The following is a 26,223-nucleotide window of genomic DNA, read 5'->3' as shown; positions in this document are numbered from 1 at the left end:
GATTTTATATAATGATTTTTTGATTGTGGATTTTGTGTGATTTTTTTCTAATCATATTATGTATTATGGTTCTGCAAGTTTTTTTCTAATAATATTGTGTATTTGAATAGTGCAGAAGGCTTATATGTAGCCAGAAGCACCTAAATAACAATTCTTTTAAATCAAATATTAAAATATTAATGAATACATTTGAAAATGTATAACTTTTCAATTGTGTTTACACAAAAGTAAGTTGTACTTTTGCAATAAACATGCAGCAGCGCAAACTAATTTCAAATGTCGATGTTTGTATTATGCTTCAAAAATAGTGCTATTATATGGTATTTCATTTCTGAGAAGCATTTCTTTGCTTTTAATTTTGTTGATATTTATGTTCTAAACAGGCAAAAATTCCAAATAATCGCTGGGCCGCCCTAGTTCAGGAGGCAGTTTCTGAGGCTTTGAAGATCTCCTTCTGTCCACTTGCTGTTTTGCTTCAAGGCCTACTACAATTCAACATCAAAATGGGGGCAAGGTAAGGGCAATTCTGCAGAGTATTTTCCCTTGTCTGTTTTTATTTTGGTATTTAGGTACATTGATTTGTGTGTGTGTATCAAAGGCTACACCTCAAGGAAGCGGCTATCTTTCATGCACCGAAATAAAAAATGTAAACCCGACCAATGACAGGTCATGATGCAGGGTTATTGCCACCCCCTTCATCTAAACCCTGTAGACCATCCTCCTACCAACCCCCTTTTCTTCCAGACCCTCTCATGTAAGGATAGGTTCATCCCATCATGGCGAACAGTGCAATAGAAATTGTGCCCTGCTCTCTGTACATTCTGATTCCAAAGAAGAAAGGGGCCTATGTCCAATCCTGGATCTGAGGCTATAAAAACAAGATTCAGAGAATTATTTTTCAGGTGACTTTCCGTTCACCCCTGATCCCCCTCTGCCGGGTTCAGATCCCTTTCTTTTATTCAATTAGTCTCCATTAGCCAGCTTCGGACAAATTGTGAAGTACATTAAACTATCAAAGACTTTCGAATGTGCACAGGGTTTAGCTTGACCCGTTGCGCGACCACTTCGATCTCAATATTTCTTTCTCTCACTCGGCATCAGTTGGATGCCTAACAGAGACTTTCGAGTGAGCACCTACGTGGCGCCGGACCACTCTGTGTATGGTATCTTTTCTTCGCTTTCCAAAGTTCAATTATAAAGTTCAACTACTTCCTTTTGGCTTGCAATTGTATTGCATCGCTCATCCCAAACGCCTTTGATATATGACATGACGTTAATAACGTGCCTATAGACAAGTGTTTTAAGGCGCAACGAGGCAAAGGAGGGGGAACAGAGGGAGGACAGAGACAATGATCTTACTACGCCAAGTGATATTGAGATCGCAAAAGTGCAGTGGAAGGGAAAAGTGCCAGGGGAAATGGGAGGGGGGCAGTGCTGTACATGGGATCAAATAATAAAAAGAAGTGCGGCCAGCAGGTGGCAAGTGCAAGGGTAAGTGCAGACAGCAGGTGTCCAAAAGTGCAGGTGGGGGACTGTCGGGTTACAGATACAGCCTTAAGTGCATGGGTTGCCCGAAGGCTGTGTGGGTGTGCAACTGGGCAGACAGGGACCTGGGCCCGAAATCAGAGGGTAGCCAGGTGACCAGTGCAGTATCAGACAGGAAATCAGCAGAGAAGAGAAGGCAGAAGCAAAGAGGAAGGTCTTGAGGTGCTTCCGGAACCAGAGATGATTCTCCTCAAGTTTTAGAGAGGCTGTTCCAGAGGGAGGCCCCAGCCGAAGAACGAGCTCTACCACCAACTCATTGCTTGGAGAAGCGACTGACCCTGAGGGAGTTGGAGGAGGAGGAGCGAAGAGCTTGAGTAGATAGGTATTTACGAACAGAGAGTTGGCGGTATTGAGGACCCAGGCCCCAGACGGCCTTGTGGACAATGCATAGGGTCTTGAACTTAATCCTTGCAGCCACTGGGAGCCAATGCAGAGATTTCAGTGCTGGAGAGATACGATCTCTGGGCTTGAGGCCAAGGACAAGTTTCGCAGTCTTGTTCTGGATGAGTTGTAGAGGGCGGAGAGTGGAAGCAGGCAGATTTAGAAAGAGGCTTTTGCAGTACTACAGCCTGGAGAGAACAAGAGCTCTAAAGACAGTGAGCTTCTGGGGGAAGGAAAGGAAAGGAAGAATACCTCTGAGGAGGTTCAGTTGGTAGTTTGACTTTTTAGAGACGTCAGAGATGTGAGGAGAAAAGGAGAGTGTGGAGTTGAAGATGATCCCGAGGTTCTTAGCCTCACAGTTGGGAGCAGGAAGAGGGCCAAAAAGAGGCCAGCCAGAGAGTGACAGGAAAGGAGGATGCAGGTGTGCTGATGAGGAGACTCTCCATCTTACTGGCATTAAGGCAGAGATCATCGGCGGCACACCACTCCTGGATAGCAGAAAAACAGTCAGAGATGAGAGAAGGAGAAGAGGTGGCAGAGGGGAGCCTGAAAACAAGCTGAGTATCATCCGCACAGCACTGAAAGTTGGAGCCGAGAACAGCAATGTGGTGGGTGAGACGAAGCAGGTATTGGTTGAAAAGCCAGGTCGAGAGGTTAGACCCCTGGGGAATACCACAGGTAGAGAGTGAGATAGAGGAAAGAAAGGACCCAAGTTGGACCTGGGAGAGTCGATCAGAGAGGAAAGAGGTCAGCCAGGCCAGGGTCTCATTGGTGATCCCAGGTTATCACAGAGATGGTTGAGCAGGATGGCATGGTTGACCGTATCAAAGGCAGAAAAGAGATCGAGTGAGATGAGGACAGAGGGGAGGTTAGAGTCGAGGTTCGAGAGCAGGTCTTCACGGATGTTCAGGAGAGCAGTTTCTGTGCTTCTGGCTGCTCTGAAACCAGACTGATGGTTATTGAAACAACCAACGGATTCAGTGTGAAGATTAAGCTGGGAGATGGACAGCTTTTCCAGGAATTTGCCCAGGAAAGGTGTGATGGAGATCGTGAAATAGTTATCCAGGCAGGAGGGGTTGGCTCATGACCGGGGCAAGAACATCAAGAGTATCAGAGATAGAAGAGTGGTGCATGGAAAGGGCTGTGTCAGGATATGAGTCAGCCAGAGGAGGAGGAGGAAGAGGAAGGAGGGAGAAAGTGCCTGCGAAAGCCTCAACTGACACACGCTTCATGGGTCGGATGACCGAGATTGTAGATGGCAGTGCTGGAGTTGGCTTGGCCTGAGGGGTAGAGAGGGAGAGATGGGAGGAAAGAAAAAAGTGATCACTCCAGGAGAGAGGATTGGTGAGAGGGATAGAGACGGGGAGGTCTGAGGAGATCAGAACATCCAGAGTGTGCCCTGCAGAGTGAGTCGGACCAGAGGGGAGAATAGAAAGAGAGAGAGAGAGAGAGAGTCGCAGAGGTCGCGAAAGATTCCAGAGGAGGGACAGGAAGCATCCAAGTGTATGTTGAAATCTCCAAGAAGGAGGAGTCGAGTGGCCGAGGCCAGGAGGGAGGAGGAGAGGTCCGCCCACTCAAAGAGGAAGGTGGTGATCTGGCCAGGTGGCTGATAGGTAGTAGCCAATGTAAGAGAGTGGCCAGGAGAGAGAGAAAGCCTGCAGACAAGGCATTTGAAAGAGGAGTAGGCCTGCATATGAATGACAGAGGCAGGAACCCATCCCGGGAAGATCAAGGGTACACCCCCTCTGGATTGGTTGGATTTGGGCGCGGAGAGGATCTTGTAGCCATCAAGGAGGAGAGTGTCAAAGCTTGTGACAGAGCTGACCATGAACCAGGCCCCGGTAAGACTTGAGGACATCAAGCTCAAGTTCTTCCAGGAGGCGCCAGATGTCAGAGTAGTGTTTGTCAGCTATGCAAGAGTTGAGAGTGGCTATATGGAGAAGGTTGCCAACCTTCAAAGACTTCCGGGGAGGGGGTATGCCCAGCAGAGGTGTAGAAGGAGCCCGTGGGGGGCAGAAGAGGAAGGAGGAGATGGCAAGGTAGCCAAGGAGGAGGCAGAGGGGGGAGGCAAGGAAGCAGAGGAATGGAGAGAAGGCACAGCAGGAGAAGAAAGGAAATTGATGAGGCACGGGAAGCGTCTATCTAAGAGGAAAAGGTTGGCCTAAGGGCCTTGGACCAAGACGTTGCCATTCAGGTTAACATTAATGATTACCTAGGAGTGGAAGGGGGCCAGGAGGGCCTCCACTCGGATGCCACCACTAATGGGGAAAGAAGAGAAAGGAGAGAGCATAGAGGCCATGTGAATAGTCTGTAGGTCTGGCGAGCGAACGACAAAGAGGCTGTCGGGGAGGGTCTGTCTGGAGGAAGCACTGGTGTAGGTGTCAGCGATAAGGAGGCCTGGGCTGGAGACCAGGATATCCTTTTTGAACTTCTATCTACCAGACTTGGTGAGGAGAGCAGGATAGTCGATAGAGAAGCATTTTGAAAAGATAGGAGAAACAAAGAGCACCATAGAGTAGGTGAGGGGGGTGGAGGGGAAAGGTAGTGGGGGAGATACTAGAGGAGGAAACAAGGAGGGGTGCAAGCAGACAGGACAGAAAGGGAGCACACAATAGTGGACAATTTAACTAAGTAGACTAGAGCTCAGATGGTAGTGCAGGGGAAAGCAGGGAACACAGTCAGAGACGAGGCGCTGACTGAAGGGCTAAGAAGCGCAGATCAGGCAAGCATACTCCCCAACCTCTTACCTGGCAGCCGCAGACAGGAGGGTGAATCGTGCAGACTCACTGTCTATGCCGCAGACCACTTTGCCGTCAAACACTTGCGTCGTTCAACACAGCGGCCTTGTCCTGCGAGGGCTTTTCTCACACTGTTCTCTATGAAATGTTGTCACTTGCAACCTCGATTCAAAACACAAGCTGGTTTGGTATCAGTTTCTCCAACTCACTGGCTGTGCTGTCTTTTTCTGATGGTGCTTTGTTGTAGGAGCCGAGGACAGTACTACAGCAGCAATTGCACCTCCCTGCCTTGGTTATCGACATGGGAGAGTCCCAGGTACCTCCGACACACTGTGCAGGTTTGTTCAGCCTTAGTGCCTGGTCATTCAGTTTCTTACTTTCCAAGGCTCACGAAGGTCAAGGGTACTTCCCACGTTGCAACCCTCTCCGGTCTCGCCGTCTTTCTCCTTGTATTAAACTGCCATCTTGGAACGGCTGTTTCCTCGTATGTTTTGCCTCGCTCAGAGTGTGCTTTCGTGCTCCGCCTTTTATCCGTTTGGGGAAGTGTGATGAAAGTCAGCTGTGTGTAGTGATCTGTAATTATCTGACCTTTCCTGACCATATTATTGGGACATGTCAGGTATACGGCTCTGGTGTTAGTCTGTTGTTGCTCATGGTGAACTGTCTGTGAGAAAGTGTTTGTGATGGGAGAGGGGGGGTTGAGTTCCTAGGTATCCTACCTGGTAGGATGGGGAAAAGTTGTTACAAAGGAAGAGGATACCGTTTCTCACCCTCCGGTGTCCCACTTCCACTCCCGAAGACCCCTCATCCAGGTGATCCTCCTGCACTGGTCCACCCCCAGGAACTGGATCCTAAAGCAATGACACATCCTCACAGAGGTCAATAAAGATATTCCATTTTAATTAATGATAAATGGTCTAGAGCGAGGACCTAAATCCTTCAATCAGGGGAATCTTCGATCAGGTGTCGGGTGTCCCTCTGCTGGACATCTGTCAGGTGGCTACCTGGGACTCCCTGCATGTGTTTCCCAAGCATTATTGTCTGGCTTCATTGTTTTGAATGCTCTAGAGTTCCTGCTATAGGTGACATTTTCACTCCCCTCCCTCCTTCAGAGTCTGTACTCCTTTGGAAGTCTGTATAAGATGTGGAATCTGTGAGAGGAAGGAATCTTATTAGAAGGAAAAATTACTTACCTCTTGGTAATGGTCTATCTTATGTATTGGTCCGTCCTCCAACAGATTTACCTCCTTGCCCACCGTGCTGATCCTGGCATGTGGCTTTTAGAACTGCTATTCTGTGATCTCTCAGCTTTTGAGTACTAGGAAAAAGGGCTGAACTCAGGGCATGGAGTGCGGCTGGATCCATTTATACTGCCCCGAAGTCAAAACCAGGGCGCACAATGGCTTCTCATGGACCTGACACAGAGCCGCATGGCACCCTCACAGTGGCTAAAAAAGTTTCCAAAGACGTGGTATCTAAGATTTGGAATGTGCGGGGACTAATCCATCAAAAATAACATTTCAAATGGATTGTGTCCTCCCACGTATTCCTTATCTTTGATATTTCCCAATATCCAGCATGCTTCTTCGTAAAAAAAATGTTCCCAGTAGAGGGCACTGCGCGTCAATGCCTATCAGGTCGATGTCCCTCAGAGGCCTCCGTCTCGACGCAGACGCCGACGCCATCACGGGTATAAGTAGCACGCGCAGCGTCCATTGATTCGTTTCGTTTTTCCACGCTTCACAGCTTTGGGAACGCAACGCTCGGTTCTTTGATAATATTGAAATTCTTCGATTCATTTCTCTGAAAATATGTTCTAAATATGAGATGGCCTCCTCGTTGGCTCTGTCTACACCCCGGTCCTGTTTAGAAGAATGCCGAGACTGTGGCGCTAAGATGTCCATGACGGATCCACACAGGGTCTGTCTGTGGTGCCTTGGGTCAGAGCATCCATGTTCCGACTGCGACAAGTGCATGTTAATGATGGCGAAGGCCTTGAGGGAGCGCAGAGGGAAATTGGAGAGAGGTAAGCCTCAAAAGTCCATTAACCCAGCCAAACGCACTTCCGATGAGTCGAGACCTTCATCTCCTCGTCACAAAAAACGCTCCCGATCACGGTCTCGAAGTGGATCACATCGTTCTTCCTCTTCGAAACATAGTAAGAAAATGCACCATAGGTCGCCATCCACCTCATCCTCCAGTTCTCCAGAGAGGGTCATGTGTCCAACCAAACACAGTTCCCCAGCACAGTGGGAGGAATTCCATAAAAGCAAGCTAAAAGTGTTCGAGAGCGCGGCCTTGCCCCCCTCGAAGACACCTAGAGGCTATACTCAAGGAGAAAAGCCTGGCAGACACCCAAGCCGTGAGTCTTCGACCTTGGCTGGAGAAACTCCTCGAGAGCGTGAAAAACCCTTGAATCGAGAAAAGGCCTCTGTGACGCACAAGAAGTCGTCACTATCTACTCATACGGCAAAGCCAAAGACTGCGTCATCGACACCCTCAGCAATTCCATCAGAGAAGCCATCGACGCCTCAAGCGCCAACCTCCTCGACGCTGTTCAGAACAATATTTTCGACGATTCCGTCAGACGTCGACATCACAGTTGATTCCATCGACAACCTCGAAGCCAATAACGCTTTCATTGAAGCCGCTCACATTGTTGTCAATGTTTTAGACTGTTTCTGCACCAATAGTGACATCTATAACTCCTACTTCATTTGAAAGAAGTTATATACGTTCAGATTACTTCAAGACTCTATCCTCAATCTATGAGGAGAGAAAGTCATCCGATTAGGAAAGACCTTTTGGTCGGGAGTATGGAAGGCCTTGTATCCCAGAAGAACTGGTCTCAGAAGAGTCCAGAATAAAACATCTGCAGGACTCCCTGCATGAAGCAAGTGGTATTGATACTTCCCCGGAAGGGGATCATGCAGAAATCAATTAAAGGATGCTTATGACTAGAGTGATGGAGTATATGGGGTGGTCTAGGCCCACATCTGTGTACGAACAAGATGACCTAACGGATATACTCGGCAAGGGACCACGGGCGGACCCTATTGTCCCCTTTCACAAAGCTTTGCATAAAAGGGTGTTCCGGAAACACCAGAGGTGATCCCTGCAGTTAACAAAAGATTGACAGCTAAATATAGAGCATCAGCTGCAGATCCTCAATATCTTTCGAAACACCCAACTCCAGAAAGTCTGGTTGTACAAGCTGCAACTTCTTCTGGAAAGTAGAATGCATATTCCACAATCCCGCAGGATCGTGATGACAAAAAGTTTGATGCCATGGCCAAGAAAGTTTTCTTGGCATTCAGCATGGCCTTAAAGTCTGCTAATGCCACATGCACGCTGCCAAGGTCTACCCACACCTTGTGTGATTGTGTTTCAATGGCGGCTGACCATCTCCCCGAAGGGGAGGAGAGAGACGGTTTCTTGAACATTATCAAGGACGGAAAGGACGCTGTGTGTGAATCCTTCCAGACCAGTCTCGACTCTTTTGACAGCATCAGCAGAGCCATGGTGGCTAGAGCGACAATCCGCAGATTTGCGTGGTTGCGAAAGTCAGGATTTCCCCCAGATGTACAGTCCAGGCTTCTGAATATGCCCTTTGATGGCACACATCTATTTGGTAAGAAAGCTGATGACAGTTTGGAGAAGTTGCAAACTTCGAAGGGGGTGGCCAAATCCCTTGAAGCTGCAATAAGGCAAACTCCGAACCGCCCCACAGTTGCACCCTGGAGGGGTCAGTCCTTTTACTATTATTCTACATTTTTTGAAAAGGCAGAGGACAGCCAGCTCAAAGAGGCCAGAGACGATTCCCCAGTGGTGGACGGGGTCAAGTGTAACGCCCACCTGGTTCCCACGGGGGCGCTGATCTAGTCTGGATTACTGCGGCCTCTTATAACGTGATGCGCAGGACCCGGAACACCGATTGGGCAGGACCTCCAAATCGTGCTTCCTTGGCCCGTAGGAATATCCTTCTTATGGTTTGGAAGGTTGAACTCTCCATCCTGCTTCTTATGCAGGGGCGCGCGTTCGTCCAGTTACTTCACTGGTTTTCAGAATGGCGCTGGCAAAATCCACTTGACTTTCCTGAGCGATGCACCGTAAGTATGAAAGTTCAAAGTTCAAGTGAGGCCCCCTTTATGCTGTCTTTCTCACCTGTGATCTGTCCTTTATTTCAGGTGCAGAATGAAGGCGATGTGTCGAGGGGTTAACCTGCCGAGGTGAGTAGTAATGAGGGCAATCCCTCTAGATGTCCTTATCATTCCTCTGAAATGTCTCTAGTACTTTCCCCATAGGGGCCGGGGTACAGTACCTGCCAACGGGGCGGCGCCGACCCGCAATGTGGAAGAAAAGCCAGTAAGTATTATGGCTGTTAATCAGGCTTTCCTTCTGTGTGTCCTTCTGCTCACCTTTTGTTTCTTCCTCTCTCCCCTAGGTGCAGAGATGTGGCATCCGATGTTGACAGCCGCGATGGAGCCGGGAGATGTCTTGAGGACAGGACAGGTGAGTGAAGCGTGGCGCTGCAGCGAGCAACGCGATGCTTTTAAATTGAAGTCTTCCTTCAGGGATGCTGGTGAGAAGATTCCGGATGCAGGTAAGAAGCTTGAAATAATCCTTGGTTTTCACCTTTCTCTTCTCTTCCTTCCTTGCAGGTCTTCCGTGTTCAAGACGGGCATGGCTGTAGTCCCGAAGCAGGAGCAGACACGGTGAGCGTTAAGCTGCAGGAAGCAGAACAACGCGAAGCATGAGCTGCTGTCTGGGCGTGGCTTAAATAGCCTCCAAAGAAGTCCCAGGTATGTATCCTTCACCAACTAGGTATGTATCCTTCCCTGGCCACGCCCGAGTGAAATAATAGTCCCTATGAAAAAATAGTCCCTTTCAGGTCTCAGGGAGGCCTGAAGCGTGCAGCATGGTCTGCATCAGGTAAGTGCACAAAACACCTCCGTTTATGAGCCTGGCGCCTATGGCACCAGGACTGATGTCCAACATGAGCCTGGCGCCAAAGGCGCCAGGGCTGAGTCCAAAGAGTCCCTAGAAGGGGCCGCTGGGCTTTTACCCGAGGGCATGATGCCTGCTTCCGGGGGTGCTGGGCCTGGCCTGATGCTCCGGGGGTAGGCATCATGACATAAAGGTACTAAAACTGCAACAGCAGGCACTACTTTACCCTCAGCCTCTGCGTCAGCCGCCTCAAAACCTCTCTGAGGTCTTACATCACAAGACAGCAGTAGGGGGCAGGTTAACTCGACATCTGACAGAATGGCAAGCTATTACTTCACATGCTTGGGAATTGGAAATAGCTGCCAGGGTTACGGCCTGCCTTTTCTACGCACACTCAGTCATCCATCGGGGAACAACTCTTTGAAGTTTCCAGACCTGCTCCTTATGCAGGAGATTTTAGACCTGCTAGAGAAAGGTGCTATAGAACCAGACCCTGTAGCGGAGACGAATAAGGGTTGGTACTCCCCTTATTTTCTATTTCCGAAAATGGATGGAGGAATGAGACCCATCTTGGACTTACAAGAATTGAACAAGTTCCTTAGGAAGGACAAGTTCAAGATGGTTACTATTTCTCAGATCCTTCGGGCCCTTCAGCTTCAGGATTTGTTGATATCTCTGGACCTTCAGGATGCTTACTTTCATGTGCCAATCCATCACAAGCACAGAAATTACCTGAGGTTCGCCATTGGCAACTCTCACTATCAGTTTCGGGTTCTGCCATTTGGTCTAACCTCTGCCCCAAGGTTTTTCACCAAGCTAATGGCGGTTGTGGCAGCGAGTCTCAGGAGAGGGGGGATTCACCTCTACCCCTACCTGGACGATTGGTTGATCAGAACAAGTCCTGGATCATCTAAACTATGTTTGACACTCGCTTCACAGGCTGGGCTTCTCCCTCAACTTCAAGAAGTTCCACATGATACTATCACAAAGACTCCAGTTTATCGAGCAGTCCTGGATGCATCCCTGGGAAAAGCCTCACCACCAGAGGTGAGGGCTCAAGAAATACTACAGATGGTGACAAAATTCCAAAATGCCCAACATCTCCCGGTCTTCGACTTTCTGAGGTTGCTAAGCCTGATGGCATCCTGCATCTTTCTGGTGCCACATGCTCACCGGAGAATGAGATCTCTCCAGTGGGCTCTCAGGACCCAATGGTCACAGTTCTCAGGAAGGATGTCAGATCTTCTAGAAATCCCAAACAGAGTCCCACTGGACCTTCAGTGGTGGGCCTGTCGGGAAAATATCTTGAAAGGAGAACCTTTTTGGCAAACATGGCCGGAGATAACAGTAGTGACGGACGCCTCACTCACAGGGTGGGGAGCCAATACCAACAATTTCACCATCAGCTGTCATTGGTCTCCATCGGATTCCAAACTACACATCAACCTGTTAGAGCTGAGAGCAATCAGACTAGCACTGAAGGCTTTTCTGCCATCTGTACAGGGAAAGAATGTCCTGATAATGACTGACAACACAGTGGCCATGTACTACCTCAACAAGAGAGGAGGAGTAGGGTCAATACCACTGTGCAGAGAGGCAATGCAGCACTGGTCTGGGCAATACAAGAAGGAATCTCTCTGTCGGCAGTTCACCTAGCTGGGGAGAAGAATACCGCGCCGGGCGCTCTGAGGTGGCAGAGCAGTGTCTCCCACGAGTGGGAACTAGCTCAGGAAGTCCTTCAAGAGATCTTCACCCTTTGGGGAACCCCTCAGGTGGATCTTTTCACGACCAGTGTCAACAGGAAGTGCAAACTATTCTGCTAAAGGGAATTTGGTGGACTGGGAATTTACGCTCCTGTACGTGTTTCCTCCAATCCCCGTCATTCCTCACGTAATAAGGAGGTTGAGGAGATCCATGATCCTAATTGCCCCAGATTGGGCCAGGAGAATGTGGTACCCGGACCCTGCACATGTCCATCTGTCCTCCAATTCATCTTCCACAAAGAAAGGATCTTCTCTCACGTGAGGAGGGTCAGGTTCTCCATCCGGATATCAGGACCCTCAGCCTTCACGCATGGTTTCTGAGAGGCTGAGATACAAAGATTGGGACCTCCCGGACGACGTAATGGAGGTTTTGCTTTCGGCCAGAAGGCCAGCAACCAAATCCTTATACCGCTTCCGTTGGAACAAGGTCTGCAGCTGGTGGAGACAAGAATGTTGACCCTTTCACATGTAATACACAGATGGTGTTGTCTTTCCATTTGCACTTAGCAAATCTGGGACTCCTGATTGGCGAGGTAAAAGGTTACCTAGCAGCGCTGTCCATCTTCAAGCATACTGCTGAGGCAGTCTCCTACCATAAAATACCTTTAACAATACAATTTCCGAAGGGGTTAACTAATGTTTACCCCCCAACTCCTTTTCAAGTCCCCCTGTGGGACCTAAATTTGGTCTTAAAATTTCGAATGGGTTCTTCCTTTGAACCCCTTAATTCGTGCCCATTAAGACTTCTTACCCTCAAAACTGTATTTCTGGTGGCAATAACCTCTGCCCGAAGGATGAGTGAGCTGCAGGCTTTATCCTGAAAGCCTCCTCACACGGTCTTTCACAAGTCCAAAGTGGTGTAACAGGTGAAGCGTAACCTCCTCCCGAAGGTTGTTTCGGAATTTGATATCACCCAAAAAAGAACCATGCCTTACTTTTACCCTCCTCCACATCTGGGGAAAGAGGAAGAAAGGCTGCACAGACTCGACCCAAGGCATGCCTTGAGTTTCTATATTGGCAGACTAGCAAAGCTGAGACACACTGACCAATTGTTTATTGTTTATACAGGTCATAAGTTGGGCCTAGCCATCTGTATTGCTATCCTCTGAAAAGTGCACGGAACTACCATAAATCACCAATGCAATTATAGAGCAAATACTTCAACCCAAAAACAGACAGACACAATAACTCACAGCCACGCACACTTTAGAAGATAATCAGCTCTTTACGGCTATTTATTCAAAGATTACAAGTACATAGAAATAACTCATAAAACTAACATGGACATAGATCGCACAAGAAGTAAAGAAGTCAAAAAACGAATACATCACCGTGAGCATATTATCATTCCTCATCTCGTCCAGAAGCGGCTGGAAGACCGCGGGGACAGCCAGGACGAGAGTGCCACAGCTCACAGCAAGGCCAGACGGAGCGTCCTTCTCTGGCTGAAGTCTCACCTGACCCCTCCAGGTTTCCACCTAAATAGGCACTCCAAAAAAAGGAGTTAATTCTCAAACCTTCTGGAATTGTACCTGCGCAGTTGAGGAACAGCCATCGGTTGCCAGCTGGGTCAATCGAGAGCTCCCCCCAAGGAACGCAGGGCCTCTCTGCTCTAATAACATGCTCCACAGAGAACAGTAGCAAGTCATAACAACATTAGCTTTTCCCAGCAGAAATGGCCTTGACTGCATTCCAAGTTTGAAAAAGCATGTTTGTCTCAGCACTGTGAATCTAACACTTCAGCAAAATGTGTGCAGCCTTTCACTGCGGAGTGAAGTAAATATCCAACATGGCTGCGAGCGCTCCCAGAATGCATTGCACCCGCGCTATTTTGAACTAAGCATAAATTGAGCAGAACATCTCCACCCTTTGGATATTTATCTTCAGTAGCCAGGTGGCACTGGAACTGGTCTCTGAAACCTACGAAATGTTAAAACTAAATTGGGAATACATTGAAGGCAACAACAACAAGCAATTATAATAGACAATGTAATAAAAATGCAAGCAAAAATATAAAGTAGTGTACCCCCAATATCAGGTATACATGAAAATAACCAATCCCACCAGCACATACCTTCAAAGGCATTACACCCTAAATTATGTTTCAGCAATAAGTAATTAACAACAGCTCTGTTCTGCTAAGTAGCTTTTCTAATAACTTGACTATCAAGGAGCAACTCTTCTAAAGCTTGCGAAGTATGATTAAGACTCTTAACTACTAAACACGCTAATTTCATCATAGATCTGTAACCTCCAACAGCTAAACCCCAAACACCTACTAATGAAAGGTTTAATGCTAAGACCTCAGTTTCTGATAGCAAATGTACATGTGAATCACAGTCAGGAGATAATCCCATAGATTCAAAGGTTGACCTTTTACCTCGAGTTATCGCTGAGTGTAAAGGAAACATCATTAATCCTAATCGAGTCAAAGCACATAGACCTCCAGGAATGTTAGCTGGAATATAGGTATATGTAATGTTACCACATTAAAAGAGCCATCCTGTTTCAAATGCTACCATCTCCAATTAGAGCTCACACACTTGGCAGCATTACTACAAATCAAAGGCCTTAACATACACACAGCTAACTTTGGTGTGCACATTTCCTTTTATCTCAAAATATATTATGCTCCTGCTCGCCCAACCCTGCTGCCCCAACAATTCATAAATCATTTTCCTGGCTACATGCAATGTAGTAATTTTGGAAAAGGCAAAACATCTCTGGTTAAAGCAATTCAGTAGGAAGGGCAAAACATTTTTTTTCACAGATTAATCTCAAAATGCATTTAAAAAACAGGTTTCAACATGTTGGCATTCAAGTGCTGTTTCACACAGCTGTTTGTGGTGCATGATGTCACAGTCCACAACCCATTGTCCACAGTCCTTTAGACAAGAAAGGCAGAACATATCAACAAGGTCATTACAACCGTCGACTGAATCATTTGAATGTGCAGCATCAAATGTTTGACAATATGCCAAGTCCGCACCGTGACAGTTCTGGAAAAGTTATTACTTTGTTGGACACTTCTCGCAGGCTGCAGAACAAATGTCCTCACGCTTCACGCACGTTAGTAGCATTGAGTGCTGTACAGGACAGGTTCGAAGTTCACATTGCACCTCGCAGTGACCCGCTTTCTCTGCGAATGCGTCTGCTTGACTGATCAGTGGCACATGGCAATTGCACACGTCTACCCCCCAATCATGGCACGCTACTGTCTTGGTTATTTGCCTAGGCAAAATACAAACAGAAATGTTAAGATTTCATCAAAAGGTACACTATCAGTGTTATCCACATTAGGATGTCATCAAAACTTCAATATCAGCGTTGTCCACCCCTTCCCTTAACACCACCCCCGCCTTCAGAAGTCTCATCAGGTAACTACACACTTTATCATATCATTGCTACCGAAATTATTTGTCACCCTTCTGCATGTTACTGGGGGCTTATTTGCACTCAAACATACGGGGTGTAACTGCCTAGTCACAAATTCATTTGTGCAATGCGATCATAGTTGGTCAATGGTACCTCAGACTGATCTGCGATTTTACAATAGCCATATAATAAGTACCCAGGTCGCACTTCTCAATGGATCAATGCTTTTCTTTGTCGCCAAAGCGATCACGAATGCCAGGCGCCAACTTGCTGCCAGTGTTTCATGATCTTGATTTAGGTTGCCCTGCTGGCATCACTCCACTTTTCAAAGGTAAAGTTTTTCAGTCCAATACCGCCTGCAGTTGCACAAGCAGCTTTGTTTATCTTTTCTCCAGTTCTCCATACAGGCAGTGTCTTTAAAGCCTCTGGTTTTCCACTTATTAGTTTCCCTAAGGGTGTCTGCTGATTTCTTGGGCCACCCCTTTGAGAGCGATAGTCTGAGTCAGTTCCTTTAGTTGCTTCAACAAATCATTCATTCTTCATGGCTAATGTGCAGTCTTCATGTTATACTCCAAAGACCTGCTCTGCATGTTGTCTCTTGCAAAACGGCTACCATTGTCAGTTTTTTTGCTTCCCTCTGCAACGCCATAATGTCTTTGTCAGTTACTCCAGCCCTGGCAATGTAGCTTGCATTTTGCTGGCTGTGTATATTCACTTCTTAAAGCGCCTAGAGGTTTCTTCTCCAGTGCACAGCGCTTTACTTAAATTCACATCACATGGGGCGCTGAGATGCAGCTTGCACAGCAATGTCTCTTGAAATGGGCAACTGTCTTTTCTCAGCCCATTCACAGGTGCACAGTTTCCCCAAATGTTCAGATGCATGATGCGCCCAGCATACCATTTGCATCCAGCATTTCTTTTTCTTCCAGTGTTGATACTGGGCGAATTCCTTGCTTCTGATCGGCTCTGTTATTGCATGCCAGTGTCAGAAAGCATGCGTACATCGGCATGTGTAAGATAGATTGCCCTCTTTGTTCATCTTCTCACGCACGGCAATTATTGCCTTCAGTTCAGTTTCGGCATCCTGGCTTCCACCTCTTCCTTTGCTCATTAACATTGTCTCTCACAGGATGGAATGCGACTGCTTGATCATTGTTTATCATTCCTGTACACATGGCAGCGCCATACGCACGCAGCAAGCTTGTCTCTTTGCTCTTAGTCCTATAACTCTTAAGCTGGGGAGGCATCAATGGAAGGCACAGTTCATCAGATTAACTGTTTTCTGCGCTGCTCCAGCAACTCATAAAAGCTCCCATATCTGCCAGCTTCTGTAAACACCATTTTACTGAACAGGAGCGCGGCATTCTGCTTTCCTCCAACAGTTTTTTTTTTTTTCGCGCACCTCGCCCAAGACAGTGCAAGTTATCTTCAAGGCGCAAGCTCTGCACAGCAAGACTCTTATTTTCAAAAGAGGCACTTTTTCTTGTCATCAGATTCAACTCCATGTAATTCTGCAAATCTGCAAAGTGTCTTTTAGCCTGTTTAAAAGCAGGCTGCTGTCATGATGCCCGCTCCCGGGGAGCCGGTTGAAGCCCGGCGTCCCCGAAAGCGGACATCCAGTCCCCAAGGAAGGACCCAGCAACCCCATATAGGGGCCCTTTGGACAGTGTCCTGGCGCCATAGGCGCCAGGCTCACAAAAGACATCAGTCCTGGCGCCATAGGCGCCAGGCTCATTATGGGAATGCTTGGGTGCACTTACCTGATGCAGACCATGCTGCAGGATCCCGGCCTCCTTGAGGCCTGAAAGGAACTACTTTACCTGTGGGACTAATTTACCATCCGGGCGTGGTCGGGGAAGGATACATACCTGATTGGAGGAAGGATACATACCTGGAACTTCTTCCAAGGCTATTTAAACCCCACCCGAACAGTCACACGTGCTTCGCGTTGTTCTGCATCTAGCATCTGGACGCTCACCGTGTCTGCTCCTGCATCCTGACTTCTGCCACGCCTGCCAGCATCCTGGATCACCTGCAAAGGAAGAGAAGAAGAGAACAGGAGAAGGAAAAGTCCTTACCTGCTAAATCCGCATCCCGGAGACATCTCGCCGACAATCCTGAAAAGGAAAACTTTAATTTAAAAGCTCATTGCGTCGATCGCTGCAGCGCTGCATTCCACTCACCTTTACAGGGTGCCTCCATGTTCAGCAGCGATCATCCGGATTCGCAGTCACGCCCCAGCACCTAGGGAGAAAAAGACCAGAACAAAAGGTGAGAGAGAGAAGGGAATAAAGAAAGCTAAATCTCCATGTTAAGACTTACCTGTTGATTGATTCCCTCTTCATTTCGGGTCCGCACCGCATCCTGGCATTTCCGGACCCCGGCCCCTAAGGGGAAAAAGAGACATCAGCGTTAATGAGCGAATGAAAAGACATTACCAAAAAACGCTCATTAAAGACTTACCTGATTTCTACAAGGATTTCACCTCTCATCTCGGGTCGGTGCCTGTTCCCCGGCATTCCGTACCCCGGCCCCTATGGGGAAAAAGACACTAGCATTAGTAAATTAATGAATGGACACAAGGGGAACCTCTTATCAAAAAACTTACCTGGAAGCCAAGCAAGTTTGGTTCTCACCAATCAGAAAAAATCCAGTGAAGTAACTGGATACCAACGCGCCCCTGCATCAGAAGCAGGATGGAGAGCTCGTCCTTCCAGATCCTAAGGTGAGACGCTACGAGAAATCACAGAAGGGTTTCAAGGAGGGTGAGAGGGGAAAGTGGGAGGCCGATTGCATTACCCCGCAGACAGTTAATCCCCTATTTTCGCCTACAGAAGGATACTTCTGCGAGTCAGACAAGCCAGATTTGGGGGCCCGGTCCAGTCCGTCTTCCGAACCCTGCGCATCACCTTAGAAGAGGTCACAGCAGCGCAAACCAGGCCAGCGCCTCCGGGGGAGTCAGGTGAGCGTAACAGAACGCGAAGCCTTCCTACAAATTCCCACCCAGGCGCTATGGAAAGTTCTGAGGCTGATCAGTTGGCCCAATTACTGGGGGAATTACGGGCCGAAGTACATGCCGCTCGTCAAGAGACTAATGCCCTCAGGAGGGAATTAATAATATCAAAGGAAAGAACTGATGACCTGGCCAGACAGCTCTTGCAAGGTCAAGCTGGGCAAACTCCTCTACCCGGTTCCGGAGGGAACCCCGCTCCTGTGGTTTCCAATAGCCCTGTGCAGATTAATCTACCTGGAAACATGCCGCTGGCCCCACCCGAACGCTTTGCTGGGGACCCCAAACGATTCGCCGTATTCATGAATCAGTGTCGTTTGCACTTCCTATGCAGACCTGGGGCCTTCCCTAATGATCAGACCAAGGTAGCCTTTGTATTGTCATATCTCAGCGGCTGCGCTGCCGATTGGTCAGTTCCACTGGTTACTCAAGATGACCCGATTTTCCGTGATTTTCAAAGGTTTCAAGCAAGCATGGAAAGGTTATTTGCTCGACACTCTCAGGGGCAGGCTCTGGATGACGAACTTCTATCCCTGCGACAGGGCAATCAGGACCTCCTATCCTATATTGCAACCTTTAATAGACTAATTGTGGAAACGGGATGGCCAGAGGATAAAAGAGTCACGTTGTTTTATCGAGGCCTTCGCGGAGAACTTAAGGATGTCTTGGCCCAAGTTGTAAATCCGCCCCAAGAATGCACAGAGTATATAGACTTAGTGGTCCAATTGGATCACAGACTTCAAAAGAGAAAAGCAGATCGGTCCAGGTTTGAGACCCGGGTGTTGGTCAAGACCCATGCTAATCCCAAGGGAGTTGATGTCTCTGAGCCTATGCAAATTGGAGGGGATAAAGGACCCTTAACTCAAAAGGAACGTGAAAGGAGGCGGCAATTAAAATGATGTCTTTATTGTGGGAATTCTGGACACTTTCTACGAGATTGTCCGGCAAAACCGCCCCAAAAGGCGGTAGGAGCCGCTGATAAAAACCATGAAGACTCTGTTTCGGGAAAAGACTCCGCCCGACAAGTGTAGGGGTCCGCTTGCCGAGCTTGAAAACTAACTCTCAGACCTCGCATTTCATTGTGCCAATGGTTCTCGTAGATCCAGAACAGCCTAAGCGGTTGCATGCAATAAAGGCATACATCGATAGTGGGTCTATTGGAAACTATGTGGATCGTGAATTGGTCTCTAGGATTAACCTCCCTCTCCGTCCTAAAACCAGCAAAGATGTCATCACCACAGTCGATGGAACTGAAATTGCCTCTGGACCGGTAACACATTCCACTACTGAGGTGACTCTTATTGGTCCCGACGGCCATCGGGAGGGTGTTGTGTTTGATGTAATCAAGGCTCCACAGTTTCAGGTTATTCTTGGAATCCCTTGGTTAGAGACACATAATCCTCGAATTGATTGGCGAGCTAAGAGAATAACCTTCCCGGATTGTACACAAACCTGCGACCCAGAAAACCTGAAGATTAATCCAGCATCTGTAACCTCTGCCTCCATGCAACTACCTCCGGAATACCAAGACTTTCAGGACGTCTTCCAAAAGGAACAGGCCAACACCTTACCTCCTCACAGATCGTACGATTGCCAAATCGATCTGGTGCCCGGTGCACAACCCCCTTGTAGCAGGATTTATGCCCTTACCGAACCTGAGAATCTGCATTTGAGACAATATTTGGATCAATACCTAGCTAATGGTTTTATTCGCCCGTCAAAGTCCCCGGCATCCTCGGCTTTGTTCTTCGTGCCCAAAAAAGAAGGCGACCTTAGAACTTGTATCGATTACCGCGCATTGAACCAGATAACGGTTAAAAACCGTTATCCTCTGCCTCTGATCCCTGAACTCCTTGACCAGGTGAAGGACGCTTGCATATACACCAAGTTAGATTTCCGGGGGGCTTATCATCTATTAGGAGTTAAAGAAGGCGACGAATGGAAAACTGCCTTCCGTACTAAATACGGATTATTCGAGTACCAGGTGATGCCTTTCGGATTGTGTAACGCGCCGGCTGCCTTCCAATACTTCATGAATGATGTCATTCGGGAACTCATCGATGTTTGTGTTGTCGTATATATCAATGACATTCTGGTGTACTCCTCTTCGGAATCTGATCACAGAAAACACATCAGGGCAGTACTTGAAAAACTGCGCCAACACAAACTATTTGCTAAATTGGAGAAATGTGTTTTCCATACCACAGAAGTCGAGTTTCTAGGTTTCATCCCGACACCCAAAGGAGTCCGAATGGACTCAAGAAAAGTGGATGCCATCCTCAAATGGCCATCACCTAGCTCTGTAAAACGGGTTCAAAGCATGCTCGGCTTTGCCAATTTCTATCGCAGGTTTATCCCGGAATTTTCACGCGTGGTACAACCCATTACTGCACTCTTGAGGAAAAATAAACGTTTTGAATGGTCTGAAGAAGCCGAGCAGGCCTTTCAGGATTTAAAAGCTAAGTTTACCTCCGCACCTATATTGAAACACCCGCGTCCAGATCTCCCTTATGTCGTCGAGACTGACGCATCCAGCCTAGCCATGGGAGCTGTCCTGTCCCAAAGAGATCCCGAAACCAACCAACTGCATTCCGTAGCATTTTGGTCCAGAAAATTCTCAGCACCCGAGGTTAATTATGCAATCGCGGACAAAGAACTGTTAGCCATTAAGTCCGCTTTTAAAGCCTGGCTGCATTATCTGCTTGGCCCTCGACATACCATCACTGTGATCACTGATCACCGGAATTTACAGTATTTGAAAACCGCCAAGGCTCAGTCATCACGGCAGCTCCGATGGGCTTTGTTTTTCGCCGAATTTGATTTCGTGATTACCTATCGACCTGGCTGCAAGAATGGCAAAGCAGACGCCTTATCCCGAATTGGAATGGGAGAATCTGATACAAACTCAGAACCAGTACCAATAATTCCCGGACAGAGGATTCTAGGCATGACTTCGTTACAGTTGCTTGAAGACATTCAATCCAGAGTAAAACAACTCCTGGACTATACAACCTTACAGGAATGGATACAAAAGGGATCAGACTTTACCATAGATAATGGTTTACCTTATTTCCAAGGACGCTTATTCCTGCCACATAAGGAATTACACAAACTAGTTATCATGATACATTAATAGAGGGACACCCCGGTATTGCCAAGACAGAGGAAAAGGTGAAACGACAATTTTGGTGGCCCTCTTGGCGAAAAGATGTTAAATCTTTTGTGATGTCCTGTGGTGTTTGCGCCCAAAATAAAAGTCAAAATAAAAGACCAGCCGGTCTCCTTCAACCTCTAGACATACCACCAGCACCCTGGCACACCCTATCAATGGATTTTATTACGGACCTGCCTCCTTGTTCGGGGTAAAATACTATTCTGGTAATTGTGGATTTGTTTTCCAAAATGGCCCACTTTATTCCTTTGAAAGGTTTACCTTCAGCTTCTGTCCTAGCCAAAGAATTCCTCGAAAATATTGTTCGGCTACATGGATTCCCATCTATACTAATCTCTGACCGGGGAAGCCAATTCATTTCCCACTTCTGGCGCAAATGTTGTCAAATGGCGCAGATCGACATAAGATTATCGACCAGTCACCACCCTCAGACCGATGGTCAGACCGAGAGGACAAATCAGACCCTTGAACAGTACTTGCGGTGTATGTTACAGCAATCTGAAAGCAACTGGAAAGACAATCTTTGGATAGCCGAATACGCATATAATAATTCGGTACACTCTGGAACTGGCCACAGTCCTTTTTATACTTTGTTTGGGCATCACCCTCGAACCTCAAACCTTGACTCACCTCAGAACCTCGGAATGCCTGCAGTAGAACATCTGCATTCTACAATTACCCAAGCCTTCAAAGAGGCAACTACGCATTTACAACAAGCCAAGAGAAAGTACAAGGAGAATGCTGATCTACATCGGAGTGAAGCACCTCCGTATCAGATTGGGGATCAAGTGTGGTTAGCTACCAGACATTTACCACTCAAAGGGCCTCGAACTTTTAACCCAAAATATCTGGGACCTTATTCTATTACGGCAATAATTAACCCAGTGGCTGTTAAACTTGATTTACCAGCTAGTATGCGAATTCACCCTGTTTTTCATGTATCACTTCTGAAACCAGTGGTACCCGGAACCCGACTACTCAAACCTCCAGAACCTATTCTAATAGATGGGGAGCCCGAATTCGAAGTGAAGAACATTTTAGACTCAAAAATGTTTAGGTCAAAACTGTTCTACCTAATTGATTGGAAGGGGTACGGACCTCATGAGAGGTCGTGGGAACCCAGCGTCCATGTGCATGCACCTCGATTAGTCAGGAAATTCCACCGACTCTTCCCAGACAAACCAAAACCCCCAGAGGGAACAACCTTGGGAGGGGCCTTGGGTGGGAGTGCTGTCATGATGCCCGCTCCCGGGGAGCCGAATCAAGCCCGGCGTCCCCGAAAGCGGACATCCAGTCCCCAAGGAAGGACCCAGCAACCCCATATATAGGGGCCCTTTGGACAGTGTCCTGGCGCCTATGGCGCCAGGCTCATAAAAGACATCAGTCCTGGCGCCATAGGCGCCAGGCTCATTATGGGAATGCTTGGGTGCACTTACCTGATGCAGACCATGCTGCAGGATCCCGGCCTCCTTCAGGCCTGAAAGGAACTACTTTACCTGTGGGACTAATTTACCATCCGGGCGTGGTCGGGGAAGGATACATACCTGATTGGAGGAAGGATACATACCTGGAACTTCTTCCAAGGCTATTTAAACCCCACCCGAACAGCCACACGTGCTTCGCGTTGTTCTGCATCTAGCAGCTGGACGCTCACCGTGTCTGCTCCTGCATCCTGACTTCTGCCACGCCTGCCAGCATCCTGGATCACCTGCAAAGGAAGAGAAGAAGAGAACAGAAGAAGGAAAAGTCCTTACCTGCTAAATCCGCATCCCGGAGACATCTCGCCGACAATCCTGAAAAGGAAGACTTTAATTTAAAAGTTCATCGCGTCGATCGCTGCAGCGCCGCATTCTACTCATACAGGGCGCCTCCATGTTCAGCAGCGATCATCCGGATTCGCAGTCACGCCCCAGCGCCTAGGGAGAAAAAGACCAGAACAAAAGGTGAGAGAGAGAAGGGAATAAGGAAAGCTAAATCTCCATGTTAAGACTTACCTGTTGATTCATTCCCTCTTCATTTCGGGTCCGCGCCGCATCCTGGCATTTCCGGACCCCGGCCCCTAAGGGGAAAAAGAGACATCAGCGTTAATGAGCGAATGAAAAGACATTACCAAAAAACGCTCATTAAAGACTTACCTGATTTCTACAAGGATTTCACCTCTCATCTCGGGTCGGTGCCTGTTCCCCGGCATTCCGTACCCCGGCCCCTATGGGGAAAAAGACACTAGCATTAGTACATTAATGAATGGACACAAGGGGAACCTCTTATCAAAAAACTTACCTGGAAGCCAAGCAAGTTTGGTTCCCACCAATCCGAAAATCCAGTGAAGTAACTAGATACCAACGCGCCCCTGCATCAGAAGCAGGATAGAGAGCTCGTCCTTCCAGACCCTAAGGTGAGACGCTACGAGAAATCACAGAAGGGTTTCAAGGAGGGTGAGAGGGGAAAATGGGAGGCCGATTGTATTACCCCGCAGGAAGTTAATCCCCTATTTTCGCCTACAGAAGGATACTTCTGCGAGCCAGACAAGCCAGATTTGGGGGCCCGGTCCAGTCCGTCTTCCGAACCCTGCGCATCACCTTAGAAGAGGTCACAGCAGCGCGAACCAGGCCAGCGCCTCCGTTCGAGTCAGGTGAGCGTAACAGCTGCTGATCAATGTCCCATTTAAAGGCATACATTTTTCTTTTTCCTCATAACCTTGTAGTTTGGCTTCACAAACTAACTCCAATGCAATGTGCGATCTTTAAAAAGAACCCTCAACCCACTGAATCTTTGTGCTGTCTTATCACACACAGATTTTCCATTCTGTTGTACCATTGCCAGAATGTAACGACTTATTTCACTGCATTTAAAACATGTCATGTGTAGTACAGCTCCCTGCACGTTTTCTGCAAGAGCAACCCACACTCTATATTGCTTGTGGGCTGTTAATGTGTCAACAACATTATCACTATATATCACAATCAACTTGTCCTTGTCTTGTGTAAAACATACATCCCTTAATAGCAACAGTACTTTTGCCATTGGCAACAATCCCATGGCATAGTGTGGGAACAGTCAAAATACTCTAGGGGCAATTTAGGGGCAATTTAGAACATATAAATTGTCTTTTCCCCCCAAACCATTGCAAACTGATTCTGCAATTTCAAATCAATACACAGAAATCGAAAATTCAAATGCCATTCACTCACTTTTTTTTTTTATCAAGTGAGTCTCTGAGTCTCTCACCCCTTGCAAACGTGGCACAGCTAAAATGCAATGCAGGCAGTTTTAGTGTGTTCCTTTAAACAGAATGCACCACCAGCACATGGAATTTACAGTTGCCAAAAACAGACCCTTTAGGCTTTCAACACTGATGTTACTCTTTTTCCGAAACACGGCTCATTCCCACGTTATCTTCAGGAATGTGAACACTTCAAAAGCATACATTATAAGAAAGGCGCACCTTCGCCTCCTTATATTACAGCCCCCCACTCGCTAGCACACTGGGTCACAATATTTAAACACTAGTCTCAATTTGCCTGTCAAATACTTGCAATTTTTTTTCTTTCTCTGCCCTCATGCCAAAATAGAGCAAGAACTTTCACTTTGCTATCCAAATTACAACTTTGTCAAGGGAAAACGCATGAAAAATTTCTTTCCTAATTGAACATAAATCTTTCTTCACCATTCATCGGAGCACTGTGAATATAGCCATTTTCCCGCATTGCTCATTGCTTTTCGGCTCCCTGGCTTCGTCCCAAGCAGTAAGTCGGCCACGACTGATTCACTGAAGGGGAAAGATCTCAACCACACATGCTATCGGCCGCGACAAGCCGACACAAAAGTGCTGTCTATTGGCTGTCTCAGAGCTGCAGTGAGACGACCAAGGAAAGACGACAGCCTGCTCTTCATTCTCTCACACAATTGTCATTTCACAGCAAGGGAAAAGGAAAAGAAAACAGCTTAACACAGTTCAACACTCACTGCACAATTATTTTCGCTTGCAAGATAACCGAAGCCTGTCTGCGTTCAAACAGAGTATTTGGAACACTTCATCACAAATAACCCTGCTCACAGCGCCATAATGTATTGCTCACCTCTGAAAAGTGCACGGAACTACCATAAATCACCAATGCAATTATAGAGCAAATAATCCAACCCAACAACAGACAGACACAATAACTCACAGCCACGCGCTCTTTAGAAGATAATCAGCTCTTTACGGCTATTTATTCAAAGATTACAAGTACATAGAAATATCTCATAAAACTAATATGGACATAGATCACAGAAAAAGTAAAGAAGTCAAAAAAAGAATACATCACCGTGAGCGTATTATTATTCCTCATCTCGTCCAGAAGCGGCTGGAAGACCCCGGGGACAGCCAGGACGAGAGTGCCACAGCTACCAGGAAGGCCAGACGGAGCGTCCTTCTCTGGCTGAAGTCTCACCTGACCCCTCCAGGTTTCCGCCTATAGGCACTCCAAAAAAAGGAGTTAATTCTCGAACCTTCTGGAATTGCACCTGCGCAGTTGAGGAACAGCCGTCGTTTGCCAGCTGGGTCAATCGAGAGCTCCCCCCAAGGAACGCAGGGCCACCCTGCTCTAAAAACATGCTCCACAGAGAACAGTAGCAAGTCATAACAACATTAGCTTTTCCCAGCCGAAATGGCCTTGACTGCATACCAAGTTTGAAAAAGCATGTTTGTCTCAGCACTGTGAATCTAACACTTCAGCAAAATGTGTGTAGCCTTTCACTGCGGAGTGAAGTAAATATCCAACATGGCTGCGAGCGCTCCCAGAATGCATTGCACCCGTGCCATTTTGAACTAAGCATAAATTGAGCAGAACACCATCACCAAACAAACCATCTCTAGATGGATTATTCTAACTATTATAGAGTGTTACAAATTAGCTGGTAAAGACCCTCCAGAGCATATAAGAGCTCATTCAACCAGGGTATCGCAGCTTTGTCAGCTCCTCAAAGGGGAGTTCCAGTAAAGGACATTTGCGCAGCTGTCACATGGTCGTCTGCATACACCTTTACAAGATTTTATAGTCTGGATTCCTCCACTAGCCAAGAAAGCAGTACTGCACTCTGTGCATACTTAAATATTACATTTTACTCCCTCCTCCATGTATATATTGCTCCTTTGGGAGTCTATCAAAGATGAGGAATATGTAGGAGGACACAATCCATTCGAAGAACAAACTACCCATGGTAACGTTCTTTCGACTGGATGTTCTTCCCACGTATTCCTTATCGCCCCTCCCATCCTTCCCCGCAGTAAAACTTCAAATGTATTGTGTC

The 26,223-nt window shown here is 47.4% G+C and overlaps 1 protein-coding gene across 1 annotated transcript in view; it reads left to right on the top strand.

Annotated features, from left to right (window-relative positions):
- The window catches only part of SKIC3 (SKI3 subunit of superkiller complex), a 2,336,627-nt gene that overhangs the window by 2,225,706 nt on the left and 84,698 nt on the right, over positions 1 to 26,223 (top strand). Inside the window, exon 39 of the mRNA XM_069627646.1 lies at positions 384 to 514. Within this exon, the coding sequence (XP_069483747.1) occupies positions 384 to 514 (131 nt within the window). The remainder of the gene's footprint in view (positions 1 to 383; positions 515 to 26,223) is intronic.

The sequence above is a fragment of the Ambystoma mexicanum genome, chromosome 6p (assembly GCF_040938575.1).
Source record: "Ambystoma mexicanum isolate Mex_15411 chromosome 6p, UKY_AmexF1_1, whole genome shotgun sequence".
NCBI lineage: Eukaryota > Metazoa > Chordata > Amphibia > Caudata > Ambystomatidae > Ambystoma > Ambystoma mexicanum.
Note: the sequence above shows the minus strand (reverse complement) of the source record. Positions and strands in the feature narration are given on the sequence as shown.